Source organism: Aethalodelphis obliquidens, unplaced genomic scaffold (genome assembly GCF_003676395.1).
Source record: "Aethalodelphis obliquidens isolate GAN/ISIS:26980383/991018 unplaced genomic scaffold, ASM367639v1 scaffold16, whole genome shotgun sequence".
NCBI lineage: Eukaryota > Metazoa > Chordata > Mammalia > Artiodactyla > Delphinidae > Aethalodelphis > Aethalodelphis obliquidens.
In genome coordinates, this window is record NW_020837960.1 from 22720626 (window position 1) to 22744696 (window position 24071).

Consider the following 24071-nt stretch of genomic DNA (forward strand, 5'->3'; position numbering starts at 1 on the left):
CTGTGTTGTCTAAGATGCTCACTGTGCCCTTTCTGGTTGTTTTTTTTTTTTTTTTTTTTGGTTCTGTCGTCATAGACACATACTGGGCTGGCAGAAAGCACGTGTGACCGAGGATGCCTGTGTATTTCTACTTCCAGGTTTATTATACATTTCGAATGGTATGTGCGTGGCCCTGTAATGATGTGTGGCCTTTCTTCTTTCCCCAGAATGTCGAGTGGTGAAGTCCACTTCTTACACCAAAATAGCTTCATCATCCCGCAGGAGCACCACCAAGAGCCCAGGACCTTCCCGGCGCAGCAAATCCCCGGCATCAACCAGCTCAGGTAAAGCTGCAAAGGAGCCTGCAGTGACTGCCTTGTTTCTGACGCACAATGAACAGAGGGTGTGTGAAGCCCAGAGCGTGAGATTTCAAGAGAGTGTAGATTCCGGTTTATAATTTTAGAACATGTTGAAGTGGTGGAACAGATTTGCCAGAGTCTAGCATGTTGGCTGTAAGAAAAAGCATCAGGTTCGGGAAAACTTAGTAAAGATTCAGAAAACCCAGACTTGCCCACAGATAGAAGTACTCTTCTGACTTGCATCATTTCTGCTGCAAAAATTATATTTTAGGATAAAGGCCCCCAGCGCGAGAAATCTCTGTTAAAGCATTTGTTCTTCTTGGGACTGGCTGGTGAGGAGTTTACAGTTTATATTTGCTGAGCCTTTGTTTAACACATTTTTTACTCTGGCCCCAGCATGGCTCTGGGGCTAAAAGCCGTGAGGAGAGACTGGTGCTGGGGTAGCTGCAGTGACTCTGGGCCTGTGACCTGTCTGTCCTTGGGCTCTAGTGCTGGTGTTGGAGCAGGATGTGTACTTATAGGATGACCGCCTCAGACCTACCTTTTCCTTCTTTGGTCTTAAATCTGACATCAGTTGGGACTTCCCTGGCCGTCCAGTGGTTAAGACTTCGCCTTCCAGTGTAAGGGGTGCGGGTTCGATCCCTAGTTGGGGAGCTAAGATCCCACATGCCTCGCAGCCAAAAAACCAAAACATAAAACAGAAGCAATAGTGTAACAAATACAATAAAGACTTTAAAAATGGTCCACGTCAAAAAAAAAAAAAAAAAAAGAAATCTGAAAAAAAAACTGACATGAATCGGTTGGTTTGTTTGGGTCTTAGGTATAAGGTCTACTTCACGATGGAAGGGAATTATTTATTAAATGCTATAAACCTTTGAATGTGAATTATTAAATGATACATACATCAAAGTGATTGTCCCCTGATTTTATGAAGGCAGGGAAGCTCTTAGAAATAGGGACCAAGAGCTGTAGGGTCTATATTGAAGCCTTCTTGTACTCAGCAGTGTGGTCCCAGAGGGATGTGAAAAGAGCTCTAGGCTGGAGGCTACAGGGCCTACCTCTGGCACCACTGCCCAGTGTGAGTTATAACCTCCCTATTTAAAATTGGAGGTGCTATAAACTGTCTTTCCTCGTAAAAGCTAAAATTGAAACCTCCAAAGTCAGTCTTGGATGAAGGGACTCTTAGTTGGCTGGAGAGCTAGACCACCGGGCCCATGTTAGTTCTCTAAGAGTCGCCTTCCCCTGGGGGCATTGCTAATTACTGCTATTCCCTAGACAGGTCTGCAAAGACCTTCTCCTCACTCTGTGTTGGCACCGATGAGCTGCCATGTCCCTTTCTGGCTGTCTAATCATGGCAGCCAAGATTGAATGGAGGCCTACAGGAGGAAAAGATGGTAATACAGAGCAAAAAAAGGGAGAGAGAATTTTTGCAGCTCAGAAATAAATAACCTTGTAAATAGTGAAGAGCCTATTTTATTTCAAAAAGGAAGCTAAAATTTCAGTTAAGAAAAAAGAATCATAAATCTGATGTTAAAAAGATAATAATGAATATAGGAAATTGTTTCACTTTGGAACTAATTGGTCACATAGTTACTATTCACCATCTCTTAAGATTATATAAGTCTTATAAATGTATTTAATTATAATCTTATAAATAAAGATGAATATATCATTTACCAAAAGTAATTTTGGAAACTCAAAAGAGGAGATAGGCAACTGTATTAAATGTATTTGTATTTGTCACCGCCAACGTTTGGAACCATTCCCTTTAGAAGTTTAAAATGCCTAGGGTACATTACTTCAAAATTGATAGATGGATTCAAACAATCATTTCTATTTTCTGTTGTTTCCCTGAATCTCTTTTCCGCTATAGTTAGAACCTGGTTGGTTTGACCAGCAATCACTTGTAATGTGTGATGGGTATGCCATGCCTGGGAGTTATCGTTTCCATACAGAAAGCGGAATCCAGATCCATCCTAAAATCAATATGTTCTTGAAGAATTAACACTTCATCAAGGTATCTTTAACTTTTAGGCCAAAATGAATTAAAACGCCCTGCTCACGTTTTCTTTAATATAAGCCTTTGACACATATCAAGTTTTCAACTTCTTGCATTTTGATTTAGAAGATATCATACAATCATTTCCTGGTTATATAAGAGCTTATAATATGTGATGACTGTCTCTTGATTCTGACTTGCTGTCAAATCTTCCCACCTTCCTCTGGATGATTCTAATTTAGAGGGGGTTTATAGAGCAGCAATACCCGGTCGCAAATGAGTGGATTATGCCAGGGACCCCAAGATCACTCCCTTTCCCCAGGACCTAAACGCAGGGTTTAGGAAGTCCAGTGGTGTCTATGTATCTTTTCGGGGAAAGTGCAGATGCTGGATGTCAGGGGATCACCTGCCTTGTGCCCCTCCACTGAACTAGCCTAAGCTTCCTGTCTCTACTCAGGTTTGTCTCTTGAAACCGTGGAAAGGAGCAGTGAATTATCTCTATATTGACTGTATCCGAATTTTCTGAAAATAGCCTATTCATTGTTTTCCATAAATCGTAGGACTGGAATGTGAACAATTTTCCTTTAATACTCCTTAAACATTGATATTGTCCCAAGCCCCATTCCACCATGAACCTGACTTAACATTAAGTAATCTTTGTTTTTCCCTCTTACACAAGTACCTAAAGTTTGAAGTGATTTCTCCTTCAGTTTGAAAACTTCTCCTTCCAATATTCATCTTCCTGCATGATACGGAGATTGGAGCATTGTATAGAGTTAAGATTTGTAGGTTCCCGTGTTGTTTGTGGTCATATTGTTGGCTTACATTTAAATGAAACGTCAGAGTTTACGTAGAACTTTTATCTCTTTGATCTATTTTGATCCTCCCAACAATCTCCCAACAACAAGCAAGACAAGACATTATTCTTTGTTATATAATCATATACTCTATTTTTTAAATGAGGAAGCAGGCGTAGAGCTGGGGGAACTGCTTGGCCCAGAGTCACAGGGTTAATAGTGGCGACTCAGAGCTGGCACGTGGGGCTTCCAGTGCTCCGGATACAGCAGGCTGGCCACTCTTGATACCTGCTTCTTCACGTCTGCTTATTAAAATTTTGATCTTAAGGAAGTAACTGATGCAGCACCTAGTTTAAGATTGAAATTGACAACACCATAACCCTTTGCAACAGAAGCCTGAGCGTTAGTCCCAGACACCAGCATTCTGGGGGGTGAAGTGATTCACCCTGACTTCAGGATGTATGTCAGTGGTAGACAGAAACTTTCCTTTGTAAGTCAGTCTTAGAATAAGAATGAGAATGCTTGGTAAATCTTGTCTTTGCTCCTTACTCATTTCTCTTCTTGGGACTAGAAGAAGTTAGAGGTGTTTTATTAATGTAAGGTATTCATTGAGACATTCCGAAATATCCAGTTCAGACCTGCTAGTGTCAGGAACTTGCTAGGTGCTAATAATGCAGAGATGAAAGAAACAGCCCCTCCACTCAAGAAGCACACGGTTCAAGCCCCCTAAATAATTTATAGATAACATAATTCATATAGCTGTTGAATTGTTATTAGTCTCTGTAACAGTAAGGGTCCAAAGAAGGCAAATTGGAGCTAGAAGAAAAGAAACCAGAAGTCTTAATAACAATAGAAGAATAAGGGGCCCCCAGACAATTGTGTGCAGAGCCGTTGAATAAGGTATCACTAAGAAATGGGGAAAACGGCTTTTAGCTTCCTAAAGGAACAAGAATACATAAGAGCATCATAAAGAGAGTTTAATATGGGTCGAATCTTTATTCATGTGTCTGTCTTTGGAACACAGACATCTCATAAAATGTGTAATTTAAAAGTGAATTTCTTTTCAACAAATTCCTTTGTCTGCATAGGGAAGTTATAACAAAGTATCTCCCCAAATAAGAGTATTCTGTGCACTCATTCAATTTCAGTAAGAATGGATAAGGTTTCCTTTTACTTTATATTGTTTTCTTAATATTAAAAGTATAAGAAAACCACATTTACCTATCTTGAATTTTCATTACTGTAGTCCTCCTTAAAAACTTAGAGATTTCAAAATTTTGACCTCTTCTTGGATTCCTTAGAAAAACATGGGTTTGTGTGTTTGTTTTAGTTTTGTTCCCATTTAGATGGACGGCCAGTTTTTTTTTTTTTTTTTTTTGTAGAGTGACTCCTTCTGTTTAGAATCTCTATCTATACAAGCCGTGAAAAACATAACTGAGTGCCCTGTCGTGCCTTATATTCATCAATCCAAGCATGAGCTGATGCACTTTCTTGCCCTCCAGAAGCTTATGGTCTAGGGTAGAAACACTCATAGCAACAACCATTCATTCATTCAATATGCATTGAGAACCCACCATGGACTAGTGATGTGAGAGTTGCAAGAGTGAACATTTGAAAGAGGGAAATCTGGATGCCTTAGTTAATGACCTTCTACCATGACAGAAGCATCATTCCATATTTCCCAGGCTTAAAACTTACTTGTATGTGACTCTTGAAATCCTGAAGTCTTTTTATTTATGCTAGTCAAAATTTACTTTTTTACAGTTATATAAAAATATTTTATGCAACATATGCAGATAAGAATCAAAGCTGGGGAAGCAAAGATAATTTTAATCAGCTTACTGGTCCAATTTGTCAGTTGTTAAAATTTATATCAAACACCTTCAAAGGCAGATTGCTAGCTATTAATTTTTTAGCTCAGTCTTTTTCCTTTAGTGTAGAGATTTCAGCCATGTATTTTCTATAGAGGATCTTTTCTGCTTTGGCATTCCAAGAGAATTGTTGAAAACAAAATGCACCAAGAAAATCAAGAGGGCTGAAGATTGATTCCCTGTGTTTTTAGAATTTTTTGCTGCATATATGCTGAATCCTCCTTCCATTCTCTTTCCCTGTACCCATCAACTGCCCCTAGCACTCACTCTCAGCAGGTGAGTATTTCCAAAGATAGTCCTTCAAACTTTGAACGGTTATCTTGACCCACCATCTTTGTGGGGGCAGCATTGTATGTCAACTCCTGTTGTAAAGTCCTCACTGCTCATGCTTCATGTTAGTTAAATAAATATTTCCTGAGCATCTACTGTGTGCCAGGCTTGTGTTAGTTTGTAAGGATACAAAGATGATTAAACCGCTCTTCTTGTCTTCAAGTTGGGAAACAAACATATATAACACTATGATAGTGTAGTAAGGGCTGTGACAGCCCAGAGAAAGAAGGGGCTAAATCTCATGAATAGGGTCAGAGAAAAAAGACTTATAAATTGGGACATGAAGGATCTTGCCAGGAGAAGGGCCAGGAGGACATCACCACCTGAGAAAACAGTGAGAGTTAAGGCACAAAGGCATGGAAGTATATGGCATGTTTAAGGAGCAGTGGCTAGTCCAATAAAAATGAATGGTAGCATTACAGGAAAGGGAGAAGATGGTGGTAGCCTAGTTGGTTGCACTGAGATTGCACAGGGCCAGGAAGGCATAATTTTGTTGTAGGTATTAGGGGGTGAAAAGGGATTTTTAGTAAGGCCATGATTTGATTTTTATCTGAATTTTGGAAACAGTGGTACAGTGGTAGAGGGGATGGCTACACGTGAAGAGCTAAGAGCCAGGAAGTCTCCATGAAGTCATCCTGGAAAGAATTGTTAGGACAGAATTGAAACAACAACGTTTAAAATGGGGGAGACTTCAAAAGGGAAATGAAACCAGGAATTTCACTGGATATGAGGCCAGAGGAAGAGAGAGGCATCAGAGATGTGGAGCAGGTTTGCCAATCGAGGAGGAGAGTAGGGAAGGGGTCCCATTTTAGACCTGTCCCATGCGAGATGCTTCGGAAGCACCAGAGGGCAAGTAGTGAGGGACACTGTGTAAGTCAGATGTGAGCTGACAATGCGTATTTGAGAGACCCTGGCATATAGTAGTGATTTAAATAATAGAAATGTAAAATACCTCTCCCCTCAACCCAAGGAGAGATTTGTAAGGATAAGGATGAAAATGGAACCACGGGGAACATCTGCAGTTATACGAGCACATCAGGAGGACCTTCAAGATGGCAGAGGAGTAAGACGCGGAGATCACCTTCCCCCCGACAAGTACATCAAAAATACATCTGCATGTGGAACAACTCCTACAGAACACCTACTGAACGCTGGCAGAAGACCTCAGACTTCCCAAAAGGCAAGAAAATCCCCACGTACCTGGGTAGGGCAAAAAAAGAAAAAAAAAAAGAAAAAACAGAGACAAAAGAATAGGGACGGGACCTGCACCTCTGGGAGGGAACTGTGAAGGAGGAAAAGTTTCCACACACTAGGAAGCCCCTTCACTGGTGGAGACGTCGGGTGGGCAAGGGGGAAGCTTCGGAGCCACGGAGGAGAGTGCAGCAACAGGGCTGCGGAGGGCAAAGCGGAGAGATTCCTGCACGGAGGATCGGTGCTGACTGGCACTCACCAGGCCAAGAGGCTTGTCTGCTCACCCGCTGGGGCGGGCGGGGGCTGGGAGCCGAGGCTCCAGCGTCGGAGGTCAGATCCCAGGGAGAGGACTGGGATTGGTGGCGTGAACACAGCCTGAAGGGGGCTAGTGCGCCACGGCTAGCCAGGAGGGAGTCCAGGAAAAAGTCTGGAACTGCCAAAGAGGCAAGAGACCATTTTGGGGTGCGCGAGGAGAGGGGATTCTTCCCCTGTCTGCCTGCAGAAGGCAGAGCACCACCTAAATGAGCTCCAGAGATGGGCATGAATCGAAGCTATCAGCTTGGAACCCAGAGATAGGCATGAAATGCTAACACTGCTGCTCTAGCCACCAAGAATCCTGTGTGCAAGCACAGGTCACTCTCCACATCCCCCGGGGAACCTGTGCAACACGCCACCGCCAGGGTCCCGTGATCCAAGGACAAGTTCCCTGGGAGAACACACGGCATGCCTCAGGCTGAACACACACTGGCCTCTGCCGCCACAGACTCATCCAGCATTAGTTATAACTACTGTGCTCCTCCCTCCCCCGGCGTGAGTGAGCCAGAGCCCCCGAATCAGCCGCTGCTTTAACCCCGTTCTGTCTGAGCAAAGAACACATGCCCTCAGGCGACCTGCACGCAGAGGCAGGGCCAGATCCAAAGCTGAACCCCAGGAGCTGTGCGAACAAAGAAGAGAAAGGAAAATCTCTCCCAGCAGCCTCAGGAGAAGTGGATTAAATCTCTACAATCAGTTTGATGTACCCTGCATCTCTGGAATACCTGAATAGACAACGAATCATCCTAAAATTGACACAGTGGACTTTGGGAGCAACTGTAGACTTGGGGTTTGCTGTCCGTGACTGATTTTTTTCTGATTTTTACGTTTATCTTAGTATAGTTTTTAGCACTTGTTATCCTTGGTGGCTTTGTTTATTGGTTTGGTTGCTATCTTCTTTTTTATTATTATTTTAATTTTTTATTTTAATAATTTTAAAAATTTATTATTATTATTATTTTCTTTATTTTTTTTCTCCCTTTTCTTCTGAGCTGTGTGGCTGACAGGGTCTTGATGCTCTGGTCTGGTGTCAGGCCTTACCCTCTGAGGTGGGAGAGCTGAGTTCAGGACATTGGACCACCAGAGACCTCCCAGCCCCACATAATATCAATTGGTGAGAGCTCTCCCAGAGATCTCCATCTCAATGCTAAGACCCAGCTCCACCCAACGACCAGCAAGCTCCAGTGCTGGATGCCCCATGCCAAACAACTAGCAAGACAGGAATACAACCCCACCCATTAGCAGAGAGACTGCCTAAAATCATACTAGGTTTACAGATACCCCAAAATACACCACCAGACACAGCCCTGCCCACTAGAAAGACAAGACCCAGCCCCACCCACCGGAACACAGGCACCAGTCCCCTCCACTGGGAAGCCTACACAAGCCACTGAACCAACCTCACCCACTGGGGGCAGACACCAAAAACAATGGGAACTACGCACCTGCATCCTGTGAAAAGGAGACCCCAAACACAGTAACATAAACAAAATGAGAAGACAGAGAAATACGCAGCAGATGAAAAAGCAAGGTAAAAACACACCAGACCAAACAAATGAAGAGGAAATAGGCAGTCTACCTGACAAAGAATTCAGAGTAATGGTAGTAAAGATAATCCAAAATCGTGGAAATAGAATGGAGAAAATGGAAGAATTAACAAGGACCTAAAAGAACCAAACAGCAAACAAACAATGATGAATAACACAATAAATGAAATTAAAAATTCTCTAGAAGGAATCAATTACAGAATAACTGAGACAGATAATGGATAAGTGACCTGGAAGATAAAATAGTGGAAATAACTACTGCAGAGAAGAATAAAGAAAAAAGAATCAAAAGAATTGAGGACAGTCTCAGAGACCTTGGGGACAACATTAAATGCACCAACATTCGAATTATAGGGGTCCCAGAAGAAGAAGAGAAAAAGAAAGGGTCTGAGAAAATATTTGAAGAGATTATAGTTGAAAACTTCCCTAACATGGGAAAGGAGATAGTCAAGTCCAGGAAACACAGAGAGTCCCATACAGGATAAATCCAAGGAGAAACAGGCCAAGACACATATTAATCAAGCTAAATTAAATACAAATACAACCAAAAATTAAATACAAAGAAAAAATATTAAAAGCAGCAAGGGAAAAGAAACAAATAACATACAAGGGAATCCCTGTAAGGTTAACAGATGATCTTTCAGCAGAAACTCTGCAAGCCAGAAGGCAGTGGCAGGACATATTTAAAGTGATGAAGGGGAAAAACCTCCAACCAAGATTACTCTACCCAGCAAGGATCTCATTCAGATTCGACGGAGAAATTAAAACCTTTACAGACAAGCAAAAGCTAAGAGAATTCAGCGACACCAAACCAGCTTTACAACAGATGCTAAAGGAATTTCTCTGGGCAGGAAACACAAGAGAAGAAAAGGACCTACAAAAACAAACCCAAAACAATTAAGAAAATGGTAATAGGAACATACATATCGATAATAACCTTAAACGTGAATGGATTAAATGCTCCAACCAAAAGACACAGGCTTACTGAATGGTTACAAAAACAAGACCCGTATATATGCTGTCTACAGGAGACCCACTTCAGACCTATGGACACATACAGACTGAAAGTGGCAGGATGGAAAAAGATATTCCATGCAAATGGAAATCAAAAGAAAGTTGGAGTAGCAATTCTCATATCAGACAAAATAGGCTTTAAAATAAAGACTATTAGAAGAGACAAAGAAGGACACTACATAATGATCAAGGGATCGATCCAAGAAGAAGATAAAACAATTGTAAATATTTATGCACCCAACGTAGGAGCACCTCAATACATAAGGCAAATACAGCCATAAAAGGGAAAATCGACAGTAACACAATCATAGTGGAGACTTTAACACCCCATTTTCACCAATGGACAGATCATCCAAGATGAAAATATATAAAGAAACACAAGCTTTAAGCGATACATTAAACAAGATGGACTTAATTGATATTTATAGGACATTCCATCCAAAAACAACAGAATGCACTTTCTTCTCAAGTGCTCGTGGAACATTCTCCAGGATAGATCATAACTTGGGGCACAAATCAAGCCTTGGTAAATTTAAGAAAATTGAAATTGTATCAGGCATCTTTTCTGACCACAATGCTGTGAGATAAGAAATCAGTTACAGGGAAAAAAACAAAAAAACACAAACACATGGAGGCTAAACAATACGTTACTAAATAACCAAGAGATCACTGAAGAAATCAAAGAGGACATTTGTCATTAGAAACAAGTGACAATGAAAACATGATGACCCATAACCTATAGGATTCAGCAAAAGCAGTTCTAAGAGGGAAGTTTATAGCAATACAGTCCTACCTCAAGAAACAAGAGAAATCTCAAATAAACAACCTAACCTTATATCTAAAGCAAATAGAGAAAGAAGAACAGAAAAAAAACCCAAAGTTAGCAGAAGGAAAGAAATCATAAAGATCAGATTAGCAATAAATGAAAAAGAAATGAAGGGAACAGTAGCAAAGGTCAATAAAACTAAAAGCTGGTTCTTTGTGAAGATAAACAAAATGGATAAACCATTAGCCAGACTCATCAAGAAAAAAAGGGAGAAGACTAAAATCAACAGAATTAGAAATGAAAAAGTAACAGCTAACACTGTAGAAATACAAAGGATCATGAGAGATTACTACAAGCAACTATATGCCAATAAAATGGACAACCTGGAAGACTGAACCAGGAAGAAATAGAAAATATAAACAGACCCATCAAAAACACTGAAATTGAAACTGTGATTAAAAATCTTCCAGCAGACAAAAGCCAAGGACCAGATGGCTTCACAGGCAAATTCTATCAAACATTTAGAGAATAGCTAACACCTATCCTTCTCAAACTTTTCCAAAATATAGCAGAGGGAGGAACACTCCCAAACTCATTCTATGAGGCGACCATCACCCTGATACCAAAATCAGAAAAAGATGTCACAAAGAAAAAAATCTGCAGGCCAGTATCACTGATGAACATAGATGCAAAAATCCTCAACAAAATACTAGCAAGCAGAATCCAACAGCACATTAAAAGAATTATACACCACAAACAAGTGGGGTTTTTCCCAGGAATGCAAGGATTCTTCAATATATGCAAACCAATCAGTGTGATAAACCGTCTTAAAAAACTGAAGGAGAAAAACCATATGATCATCTCAATCGATGCAGAAAAAGCTTTCGACAAAATTCAACACCCATTTATGATAAAAATCCTCCAGAAAGTAGGAATAGAGGGAACTTACCTCATCATAATAAAGGCAATATATGACAAACCCACAGCCAACATCGTTCTCAATGGTGAAAAACTGAAACCATTTCCTCTAAGATCAGGAACAAGAGAAGGTTGTCCACTCTCACCACTAATATTCAACATAGTTTTGGAAGTTTTATCCACAGCAATAAGAAAAGAAAAAAGGAATAAAGGAATAAAATAAAAAAATAAAAGGAATCCAAATCGAAAAAGAAGCAGTAAAGCTGTCACTGTTTGCAGATGACATGATACCATACATAGAGAATCCTAAAGATGCTACCAGAAAACTACTGGAGCCAATCAATGAATTTGCTAAAGTAGCAGGATACAAAATTAATGCACAGAAATCTTTTGCATTCCTATACACTAATGATGAAAAATCTGAAAGAGAAATTAAGGAAACACTCCCATTTACCATTGCAACAAAAAGAATAAAATACCTAGGAATAAACCTACCTAAGGGGACAAAAGATCTGTATGCATAAAACCAGAAGACACTGATGAAAGAAATTAAAGACAACACAAATAGATGGAGAGATATACCATATCCTTGGATTGGAAGAATCAACATTGTGAAAATGACTCTACTACTCAAAGCAGTCTACAGATTCAGTCAATCCCTATCAAACTACCAATGGCATGTTTTTGCAGAAATAGAACAAAAATTTTCACAATTTGTAGGGAAACACAAAAGACCCAGAATAGCCAAAGCAATCTTGAGAAAGAAAAACGGAGCTGGAGGAATCAGGCTCCCTGGCTTCAGACTATACTACAAAGCTACAGTAATGATAACAGTATGGTACTGGCACAAAAACAGAAATATAGATCAATGGAACAGGATGGAAAGCCCAGAGATAAACCCATGCACATATGGTCACCTTATCTTTGATAATGGAGGCAAGAATATACAATGGAGAAAAGACAGCTTCTTCAATAAATGGTGCTGGGAAAACTGGACAGCTACATGTAAAAGATTGAAATTAGAACATTCCCTAACACTGTATACAAAAAATAAACTCACAATGGCTTAAAGACCTAAATGTAAGGCCAGACACTATAAAACTCTTAGAGGAAAACATAGACAGAACACTCTATGACATAAATCACAGCAAGATCCTTTTTGACCCACCTCCTAGAGAAATGGAAATAAAAACAAAAATAAACAAATGGGACATAATGAAACTTAAGAGCTTTTGCACAGCAAAGGAAACCATAAACACAATGAAAAGACAAGTCTCAGAATGGGAGAAAATATTTGCCAACGAAGCAACTGACTAAGGTTAATCTCCAAAATATACAAGCAGCTCAGGCAGCTCAATATCAAAAACACAAACAACCCAATCCAAAGATGGGCAGAAGACCTAAACAGACATTTCTCCAAAGAAGGTATACAGGTTGCCAACAAACGCATGAAAGGATGCTCAACATCACTAATCATTAGAGGAATGCAAATCAAAAGTACAATGAGGTATCACCTCACCCCAGTCAGAATGGCCATCGTCAAAAAATCTACAAACAATAAATGCTGGAGAGGGTGTGGAGAAAAGGGAACCCTCCTGCACTGTTGGTGGGAATGTGAATTGATACAGCCACTATGGAGAACAGTATGGAATGTCCTTGAAAAACTAAAAATAGAACTACCATATGACCCAGCAATGCCACTATGGGGCATATTTCCTGAGAAAACCATAATTCAAAAAGAGTCGTGTACCACAGTGTTCATTGCAGCACTATTTACAATAGCCAGGACATGGAAGCAACCTAAGTGTCCATCAACAGATGAATGGATAAAGAAGATGTGGCACATATATACAATGGAATATTACTCAGCCATAAAAAGAAACAAAATTGAGTTGTTTGTAGTGAGGTGGATGGACCTAGAGTCTGTCATACAGAGTGAAGTCAGTCAGAAACAGAAAAACAAATACCGTATGCTAACATATATATATGGAATCTAAAAAAAATAAAGGTTCTGAAGAACCTAGGGGCAGGACAGGAATAAAGATGTAGAGAATGTACTTGAGGACATGGGGAGGGGGAAGGGTAAGCTGGGACGACGTGAGAGAGTGGCATGGACATATATACACTACCAAATGTAAAATAGCTAGCGGGAAGCAGCCGCATAGCACAGGGAGATCAGCTCGGTGCTTTGTGACCACCTAGAGGGGTGGGATAGGGAGGGTGGGAGGTAGGGAGACGCAAGAGGGAGGGGATACGGGGATATATGTATACATCTAGCTGATTTACTTTGTTATACATCAGAAAATAAGACAACATCGTAAAGCAATTATACTCCAATAAAGATGTAAAAAAAAAACCTCATTTGTCTATCTTGCAAAAAAAAAAAACACATCAGCAGAGACAAGGGGACAATGAGAATGCAGTAACAGAAGTCAAAGGGGCAGAAAGTATTGAGATGGAGGAAGAGGCAGAATGTTAAGAGGGCAAGTGGCATGAAAACTGAAGGGAGGTCATGAGAACTGGAGCTAGGTCATAGGATTTGGCAGCGAGGACAGCACTGGTGACCTGTGCAAGGTCCATTTCTGGGGGCATGTTTTCCCAGGGGGTCATTATGGGACTGAGCCGGGGCTGACTCCCAGGCTAAACTCCAAGGAGAGGCTACCCTGCAATCAGTACCTTGTAGGGTGTGGGCAGAGTACCCAGAGCCCATCAGTCCCAGGACCCTCATCCACCCTGATCCTTGCTTCCTTAAGTGCCTGATGCCCTCATGATAACCACGGCCTATTCTGGGATCCCGGTTGACACATTTTCATAATTTTCAATCAGAGGACTCTAGATGATTGTTTTATTGTTGAATTAGAGATCTCTTTCCTTTTACCCTGAAATCGTCTTTGACTCCTTTTCCCCCTCCTCTTCCACGTTTCGTTGGTCACCGGTCTTCGTGGCTCTTCCTCTGCTGTCCTGGGACTCTGCTTTCTCACAGCTGCAGAAGCCACTTGCTAGCTGGCCTCCTCCCTGTCTTTGTCCTCTGCCCCTGCCATCTGCCCTGCGCACTGATGTCAGCCTTGTTGCCGTTGCTTACCGTCTGCTAAATGAAGTCTGGACTCTGTTCTCAGATGCAGACTGCCTTGCTTTGGCCGCAGTCTTCCTTTGCAGCTGTATCTCCCATGTCTTCTCTGGACTTGTGCTCCAGCCTGTAAACCATCTTAAATTTCCACCAGATACTCCTTGGACTTTTCCACCTCCCACCTTTATTCCTATCACTTTCTAGAAGCCTTCCTTTGTCACTTCTGGTCAAAAGCGCACACCACCAGGTTGGCCCCGCCGACCTCTGTGAGGGTCTCTCCCACCTCCCCAGACCTGTGACAGTTGATTTGGCTACTGGGCTACAGGTGACATGCTGTATTACCCTCCCACGTCTTAAGGTTTCTGAGGGCGTGTGTTCTTTTCACATCCTACAGTGCCTTCAAGTTCATGGTCCCTACTAAGTAAATGTTGACCAGAGGAGTGAATTGAGGAACAATAGGATCTTTTCAAGTTGCTTAGACTTCCTGAGGTTCAAGGGCCTTTTTGTAAATATTTATTAAATAATGAATTCATAGAGCCATGTTCCTTTCTCCATCCCCACTGTTTTCTGTTGACCTCCCCACTTGCCATTGTTCTCACTAGATAAGATAGTCCCTTTGAATTGGACCCATTGTCTCAGTTTAAGAGAATGCAGACAAATGGAGAAAATTAGGGCTCCGTCTCACCTATGAGGTGAGCACCTACGAAGATAAAATTAGGAAAAAAGCATTTATTCTCAAGCGTTCCCCCACCCATTAGACGCTTGTCTATTTTCTCTTTGCCTCAGTTGACTCCATCTGCTTTTTTTCTTTTTTGTTTTCTTCTCAGTAATGTGGCAGGCAATGGACAAGGGCTGGGAAAACATATTTTAGAGTATCTACAGCCTCCTCCACGATCAGGGAGAGAGGGAAAGTCTAGGGCAAGCAGCCAGATCTCCTGGGCAGCATGCCTGAATCACCGCCCCCTGAACACACAGTCGGATACATAGACCCATAGACATGCAAACTCGAGCCCTCCTCCCCTGCCTGCAAGTGCAGTGGCATAAATAAATGAGCCATCTTAAGTGCAAAAAGCAGATCGGGAGACAGCAAGATCGGTTTTCAAGTCCAAAAGGTTAGTCACCTTGTAATGACATAGCCTTGCGTAGAGATTGTTCTAACTTTGGGACCAGTTTGAGGCATTTAAACATTTAGTTTTCACTTGCCGTCTGAGACTGTTACCAACAAAACTGTAAAGGGAAGAAACCCTTTAAATTCACCAAGGGTTTGCTAACATAACATACACATGAGCTTAGAGTCATTTAAAAGAAGCAATGAATTCTAACAAGGAAGCCAAGTATTTCCCAATTCTAGAGTTTTTTTTAGTAACTTTCATATTCAATTGTAAGTTTCGGGAGACAGGGAGCACTACACGGAGTCAGGCACGTGGTAAGTTCACGCCGTGTGTGCTGACTGGTTGATTACAGAATCCTGAGTTCATGGCTCCAATGAGTAGAGTAGGATCATGCATCTGAAATGATGAAGGATGAGGTGAGGTCGGATCTTTCATGGGGAGTGATGTGCTGTGACAGATGCAAGCTGTAGTGTCCCTGATAGGCTGAGGTGCCCCTGAGAGGGACATGGACTAAAGAGGGTGGAAGTCAGCCCCACAGATTTCTTCCACAGCTCTTTGGTGGCTAGTTATATAATTGATCATCACGGGATATAAGAATAAGCCAGCCTAAAGTTTAGCACTTCTCATTCAGGAGGTAACAAGCAGAGAAAAAGATACAGGGTTTAAAATGTGCCCAGACAGATCTGAGCAAAGGAAACCAGAACTGGGTATAAGGCAGTGGATCTGATGAGTACTTCGGTAATTCAGATGTTAATGACTTCGATTAAGATAACTAATTGTTAGACCTGCTTGGCCGTTTAAAAACAACCATATGAAGTTGAATTTTTCCCATTCAAAATAAAGAATTATTTAATACAGGCCTCTGTAAAATAACACCGTTTATTAGTTGAATTTTAATGAGTTCTATTAAATAAGTGACAAAGCCCTTTTTTTACTGGTGCTCAGGGACTTCTGGTATTACAGGATTAAAACACAACTGAACTCAGTACATGTGTCAGACTTACTTATGAAAAGAAATTAATTATTCCAGCAGTGATCCAGCCATAAGGTGTATGGTGTTTTCTGGAGGTCAAGAACCATTTTAAGAAGTTGCCAGAGGATGCTTTTTAGGTGGCCAAGAGGAAGAGTCTGAACAGAGCTCTGACCTTAAGAATGCAGTCGTTCCCAACTTACAAGCAGATCATGTTCGAAAAATGTTTGATTGTAGATGACTTTTTGGAACTCGAGCTTCATTTCTCCAGAGAGATGGCAACACAGGTAGAAGCTGTGAGCCTAGTGGCTGTCAATAAAGGAGGTGGGTTGGAGTGCCCCAGTGAGAGAGAAACCTACACATCCTCAGCTCTCCAGACAGGGGCAAGAGTCCTTGACGTTTCCTGAGGTGCCAGGACAGGCCACTCATGGGAAAAGCGCGCAGTTCTTTGAGTAAGATGCGAGTGAGACTCAGTTCTGGCTCTGCTGCCTTTGAGCTGTTCGTCTTTGGGCAAGTTACCTCTCTGAACCTGTTTCCTCATCTCCAGCAGGAAAAATGACATCAACCTACAACGCAAGTTTTCTCCCTCCCTCCCTCCCTCCCTCCCCCCCTTTCTTTCTCTCTCTCTTTCTCTCTTTCTTTCTTTCTCTCTCTCTTTCTCTCTCTCTTTCTTTCTTTCTCTTTCTCTCTCTTTCTCTCTTTCCTCCTCCCTCCCTCCCTCCCTCCCTCCCTCCCTCCCTCCCTTCCTTCCTTCCTTCCTTCCTTCCTTCCTTCCTCCCTCCCTCCCTCCCTCCCTCCCTTCCTTCCTTCCTACAATGCACCTCTAGCCTTAATCCTCTTCAGTCAGTCAGTTAACCACATCTGGTAGCTTTTACCTCTTCAATCTCTCTGGAATGTTTCCATTTCCCTCCACCTCCACTGCACTACCCTAGGTGGAGCCGCACCATCTCTCTGACCACAGGACCTTTTAAATGTGCCCCTGTCTCTCCTACCTGGACATTCGGCTAAGGGGTGTCCCTGCTGCCATTATTATCCCCCTCTCAAGCATTCTTGACAGGGTAGGAGCTCTTCAGAGCTTTTTAAAATGCAGATCTGATCCCCTGGGTTCCAGTTTAAAATCATCCAGTGGCTTCTCATTGTGCTTTGGATAAAACCCAAACTCCTTAACTTGAATTTCAAAACCCTGCGTTATGTGACCCCTGCCACCTCCTCCATCCTCATTTTAAGGTCCTTCCCTCCAACTCCACTTGGCTGCTATGCTAACTTGTTTAGGTCCCTTCAAAGCACCATACTTGCTCCCTCCTCCGTGCCCAGCCATGAAGCAGGTGGTCCTCTTGCCTTGGAACGCTTGCCCTCACTGTGCCCTACCCTCCTTCCCCTGGCAAACTCCTCCTAATCCTTAAGATCTGGCTTCACTGCCTCTTACCCTCTCTGTAGGGTGTAGGCCAGTCTTGACCCCATAGGTGGTTAGGATTCCAACAGCAACATGCAGTACTTCCCCTCTCAGAATACTCTGTTGTGATCACTAGTTGAGTTGTGTGATTTCCCTGCAGGTTAGAAGGCCGGTGCAGTAGGGAAGGTGGTGGTAAGGAGGGCAGAGATTTCGGCCTCCACCCTGTATTCGCTGGTCAAGTTGCTTATCATCTTTATGCCTCCTCATCTATAAACTACTACTGCTTGCCTCACAGAGTTATCCTGAGAGTTAAATGAGATAATATGTGTGTGTGTATATATATGCATATATGTGTGTATATTGGGTTGGCCAAAAAGTTCATTCGGGTTTTCCTGTAAGATGTTACGGAAAACTCAAATGAACTTTTTGGCCAACACAGTATATCAGTATGAAAGGTTTAAGTGCGTTAACTAGTCCATAGAAAATAAGTCTTCAATAAACTGAGATGCATGCGTAATGATTACTTAGTAAACGCAAGCTTTTTGTTGTCGCTTTGTTCTGTTGTTTTTAAGCTGAGTATTGCAACGGCTGTTTTCCTGGGAGTGCACTTTCCCCTTTTCTTTATGTGCCATTGGCTTGGTAAGATTAGAGTCCCAAAAGTAAAACTGTGAGTACTGTGTTTGCTTTCCCATTTGCTCATTTCTTCCCAATCTGCGTAGCCTGTAGGAGTGACGTAAAGACGTAAAGTGATGTAGAAAGTGGGCGAAGAAAATATTATGTTCACAAAGCCTGTTTTCCAGTCAACTCCTAGGGGATCCCATGCCTTATTAGTTGTGGATTCTGCCTCTGCCCACAGTTCTTTAGTCCTTGCCTGTTTCAGAGCCCTTCCTATTAGAGGCACTGGCGAGGCAGTGCAGTGCCAGGAGGCCCAGGCATCAGGCTCATTCAGCAAAGACAGGGCCATAGAATGCAAGCAAATTAAAGCATTCTCAGTGCTTCCTACTTCAATCTGCCCCCCAAAAAACAAAGAAACAAAACATAGGTGTGTGCCTGTGTGTGTTTTAGAGGGAGTCACCAAATACACGTCAAAGGCAACACACAAATTAGTGCAGCATGAGTTCTGTGACATTTGGTAAAGGTCTTTGGAGAAGATGACAAAACAAGGTGCTTCCCAGTTCCATGGCCCCTAAGGTTTGGTGCAAACACTGTGTGAGAAAAGTCACCAGACATGTACCTCACCACTGAATTTTGTGAGGGTCGACTTACTACCCCTGTTACCTGGTAGTCTCCAGGCTTCAGAAGAGTTCTTGTCATTTTGATTTTTAGATGAGTCACTGGGTTTGTTGCCCCCAGAGGCACTTCATTATGATTCAGTGTAAAGCCCTGAAAGGACTCGGCTTCCGGGAGTTAGGGGTGGGATGAGGGCTGCAGTGGTTCTGCGTTGGCATGAGGCTGAATTGACACCTTTGATGTAGCCTAAGACAGAACCCGCACCTCCCACTGCTGCTCGGAAGACGTCAGCCTTACGCAGAAAAGGCATCTGCTAAGGAATCCTGCTTCTCATTCAGCCTGCTCTGGGAGCAGCCTTAGCCCTCGTTAACTAATCCAACCGCTTCCCTCCTCCCCTGCGGTGCTGGGCTTAGTGCTCAGAAGGGATTTCGCCTCTTGCTCTTGTCAGGTTAGGCACTGAGACTGTGTCCATGTTAGAACTCATAGAAGGTAAGTTAAATGCATGATCCCTCTCCCTCACGGAAAGATGTTTATTTTGCGCCCTGGAGGACATGTGTGTCTCATTGCTAATCCTACTTCGTTGCTGTGGATGTAAAACATGTAAAAATGCTGACATTTTTACAGGCAAAATAGTGGCGATCTGATACATCTTTACAGAGTCATGTCTTTAAGTGTTTTATCAGTTCTTAGAGGTGTTGTTACTCAGAGAAAAGAATGGCTTACGTGAGTTCTGTGGCTTTGATTCCTTTTAGGGATAATGTTTAAAAGTCTTGAGAGTCAGGTTGATTCTCGTGATGTAAACCTATTGAAAAGCAGCTTTTATTTTCGACAGCAGTACAGATTAACGGTGAGGAGTTCCTGAGTGTCTGTGCCAGTTACTTTGTCTTGTGGGAGGCAGGTCCTTCTGAGTTAGGCTGGGGGTTGCATCGGGCGCAAGTGGATGTGGGAACTTCTAGAAGTGAGTTCTTAACTCTAAAAAGACAGTGATCTGTCTTCACAAGACACTGGGACTGTCACTTGTGAGCTGTGCTAATATTTGCTCTCACTGGGTTGTACTGGGAAGCTAAACTAAAGAAGGAAGCATGAAGTCCATTGAAAATGTCTCAGAACCGCATGCCTAAAATCTCCGTGGGCACAGCTAAGAGCACCATTCATAAATTCATCAGGAAAGTTGTGCAAAGTACATTATTATTCTTTTTAATGTAACCTGCTGCTATATTCAACACTGGATTAGCAAAGCAGTGAGTTTCTGAAGAAGGTTTCTCCCAGAAGCTATTTTTCAGCACTATAGATAAAAAGGTATCTGGAATTTTAGCAAATGTCCCTCTTTAATTGTTTGTTGCTCTGAGAAGATGATTTGTCGTGAGAATTCTTTAGTAAGCCGCTTTTTCACTCTGTGATCCTCTGTGTTTCTAGTTAATGGAACCCCTGGGAGTCAGCTCTCTACTCCGCGCTCGGGCAAGTCTCCAAGCCCATCACCCACCAGCCCTGGAAGCCTGCGGAAGCAGAGGGTAAGGAAATGAGCACGCTCCTTGTTTAAGACCTGTCCGTGTCTCGGTGCAGATGGCACAGGTGCCGGCAAATAGGCCTCTCACGTTAGCGCTGCTTGTCTCTAAGGAAGAACCAGGCGAGGACAGGAGGTGACCGACCTTGGGTCACTTATTACGGCTGCGGTTTCTCTTAGCTACGACTCGGGGCTTTAAATTTCCCTGTAAACTTGTCCTGATCTTAATTCCAGGGAGAATAGACAGTTGCTGCTCCACTTTGAAATACCTCACTCTTTCTGTCTCGAGGGCACAAAGACGTTAATGGCACTGGATTGTAAGCTTCCTTAGCTGAAATGAGTTTCATTAGAGACATCATCACTGGTCACCAGCCTTCCTTAAGAAAGAAAAGGAAAAGTGCCTGGATTGGAGGTGGGCGGGCCCTGGTGGGAGTTGCTTTAGGGCAAAGGATGGTGGTCCAGAGCCCCTGAGGGTTTGTGCTGCAGAGATGGTCGCATGTGACCTGTGTTTTTGTGAATGAAACCCACACGGAGCACCTTCTCTTTCATCATGACCTGCGTTTATCTTTGAGCTTCTTGTGTAATAATGGAGAAGTTGATTGAGCTTGGAGACCAAAGTCAAAAAAGTTACCGGAAACAGTGTTCGCTTCTCTATGCTAAGGAAGGGGGTGGGATTAGCTTTTCTTTCAGGATGGAAGAACGACTGTTCAGGACGCCTCACAACCTCTGCGGTTTGTCTTTCCCAGTAAGACCAAGGCAAGAATCACAGGAGTGGGACGGGGAGGAGGGGCATGGCGCAGTGGAGGCAACAGGAGGCCTTTCAGTGGCCTGATTTCAAAGGCAAGGTGCGGAGGGAGGTTTCAGGACATTTTAAGAAGCTAGGGCTCTTTGGCAGCTTTTCAACTCAAAGATTGGATTCATGAATTTCATTTCTTGTACTACGTGCTTTAAAATGAGACTTTAGGGCTTCCCTGGTGGCGCAGTGGTTGAGAGTCCGCCTGCCGATGCAGGGGACACGGGTTCGTGCCCCGGTCCGGGAAGATCCCACATGCCGCGGAGCGGCTGGGCCCGTGAGCCATGCCCGCTGCGCCTGCGCGTCCGGAGCCTGTGCTCCGCAACGGGAGAGGCCACAACAGTGAGAGGCCCGCGTACCGAAAAAAAAAAAAAAAAGAAAGAGACTTTATGTTCCATACATTTAAACTGCCTCCAAGAGGGAAGCTCCTCTTTGCAAGCCTCCTGCCGAGGTTGTGTCCACAAACCCTCTGGGGGGAGGGTGAATGAGTCAGTCCCCAGTCCCCTTTGCAGCCTGGCCTGCCACTTAGCAGGTTGTACTGTCCTGCTCGCTCCACTGAACCGCCTGGCATCAGGTCCAGCTGGTTTTGATTATTGCATGAGGCCTGGAGCTGGACACCAGCTCCTCCACTAAATGGCTGTGTTATCTTTGATAAGTCTGTTATCCTCTCCCGGCTTCAGTCAAAACAAAACAAAATAAAAGGCTCTTTCCAGATAGAAAACCCAATAATGCAACTCCAGTTCCAGCTGAGTGTGTTCACTATGGTTTCTTCATGGCCACAGTCTAATCTGGCATTTTAAAGTACAGGAATCATTAGTGAACTACTAGAAGAATGGGCCAAGTTCATTTAATCTCCTAAATGTCTATGGTTGAGTGGAGGAAGGGCTAGTGGAGTGAGTGAGGCTTTTCTTATAAATGTTACCCAGTGAGGCCCCCATCTATAGAGGCAGCCATTAGAAATAGGGCAGATTGGGGACTTCCCTGGTGGTCCAGTGGTTAAGACTTTCTTTGCTTTCCAATGCAGGGGGTATGGGTTCGATCCCTAGTTGGGGAATTAAGGTCCCACATGCCATGTGGCCAGAAAACCAAAACATAAAAGAGGCAATATTGTAACAAATTCAATAAAGACTTTAAAAAAAAAAAAAAAAAGAAATAGGACACATAGGGCCCTCTTACATAGAATAGTCTCTCTTTTGAGGTGTATACTTTGGAGACTCCACCTGGCATAGAAATCCCTCTTCATCCTTTGGGCTAATTAAATTAGGTTCAGGATTTAGCTCATGCTTCGTTGTTGAGATTAGATTAGAATGAGTGAGACTCCCTGCTACAGATCTGAGCTTCCCTCCTGCTGGCTTATGGTGCAGACTCCATCTTGGGGATGTAAAGCGCTGGGCTCAGCTCTCCCTTTGTTGGCAGAATGAGGCTAGAATTTGCTGCTTCTGCCCTCTGTATTTCCTACTACACTATGATTTTGTCCAACTGAGGCAGAAAATTTCCATCCAGCTCCTAGCAGCTGTGTGGCCAGTGGCTTATGTGATTAACACTGCCAGCGCTTGGGAAATGCTTATAAGGGATGGTTCTCTTGTAGATTCTTCATTTTGTCATTTAAACTACCAGTGCAAGCTCCATACTTGACAGGGAAAAACAATCTCGTTTGTTTTAAGGAGACAAAAGGTTTATCATCATCTGAAAACATTTATTAAACACGTGTTGTGAGCAGAGCACGAGATAGTTTAGAGATGGTTCAGTTTCCAGGCTTTTGAATTGAGGCCGTAAATGAACATCCTCCATCCGTGTACCATGTCAGTGAGTAGAAACATTCCCAGCTGCTTTAGTGAGAGGAGCTTTCATCTTGGTGTGGAGGCAACTGCATCAAATAATCCCTCCCAGTTAAAATGAGCCTAGAATATCCCTAAAAACTGATCCTGTTTCAAATTTGGTTAATATTCTTCTCAAATGGCTCTACTCCTATGCAGGAAATACTGAAATAAGTGAAAGATGGCAAGTGCTAAAAGAAGACACATCAAGGAATAAATTAACTCTTTTTATTGCAAATTGGAAAACAGTAGCTACTTCTCTTTTTCTTTCTGTGTTGCCTAGCAACATGGCCAGGGAAATGAGTGGGCTGCCTCTCCCTGCAACACACACTCACACTTCCTACCTCATTTTGAAACTCAGGAATATAAGCTGCTTTTCTTTTTTAAGGAATACTGAGACATTTGACCGCTTCTTCACAAACAAGAAAATCTATATTTTTGTTTATGTTAATTATGATGGTTTAATCAGCTTTTTTCCTTCCCTGAATATTTTTGTTACCTCTTTTGGTATTTTAGAATAGTCCTATACAATAGGAGTCTGCATGCCAGATATTTTTCTTCTTGAAAGCGCTGATGGCAGTGTACCAAGCAACTGCCCTATTTTTCCAAAACACTGTTATTTAAATTGCTGTCTAGAAGCGTTTGGTCACAGATGCAGATCCGGGAGGCTCTTTTCCATCCATGAACTTTCTGGGGTCCTATTTCTTAATATATCAGGAAGAAAAGTGTTTTATTGTGTAGGTGGAGTGAAGCTCCCCATGATACTCCCACATGGCTGACTTTTGTAGATTATCTGATCAGTCAGTTGATGTGAAGAGTGGGTGGTTCAAAATAGAAAGGAAGCCAGGATTCTAGACACTCTCTGCAGATCTGAGCTCGTTGCCTGGTGACCAGCAGAGGGATCTCTTAGCAGAAAAGGGCGGAGGGGAGAAGAGGGAAGGTGACGGGTGAGCGGTTGGGGAACCGGGATAAACACTGGGAAGGGAGCAGGGAGGTCAAGTTCGCGTTCTTTCCGTCTTCCAAACATACCATTTTGAAAAGGCAATGTTTATTGGGTGTATGCGGGGTGCAAATGCAACCCTTGAGTTGCTGCTCTGGGGCC

General features: G+C 42.8%; 1 protein-coding gene across 2 annotated transcripts in view; it reads left to right on the forward strand.

Annotated features, from left to right (window-relative positions):
• The window catches only part of DCLK1 (doublecortin like kinase 1), a 324314-nt gene that overhangs the window by 230222 nt on the left and 70021 nt on the right, over nt 1-24071 (forward strand). For both annotated transcript variants that reach the window (XM_027116519.1, XM_027116518.1), the window contains exons 5-6: nt 207-323; nt 20272-20366. In XM_027116519.1, coding sequence (XP_026972320.1) covers nt 207-323; nt 20272-20366 — 212 coding nt within the window. The remainder of the gene's footprint in view (nt 1-206; nt 324-20271; nt 20367-24071) is intronic.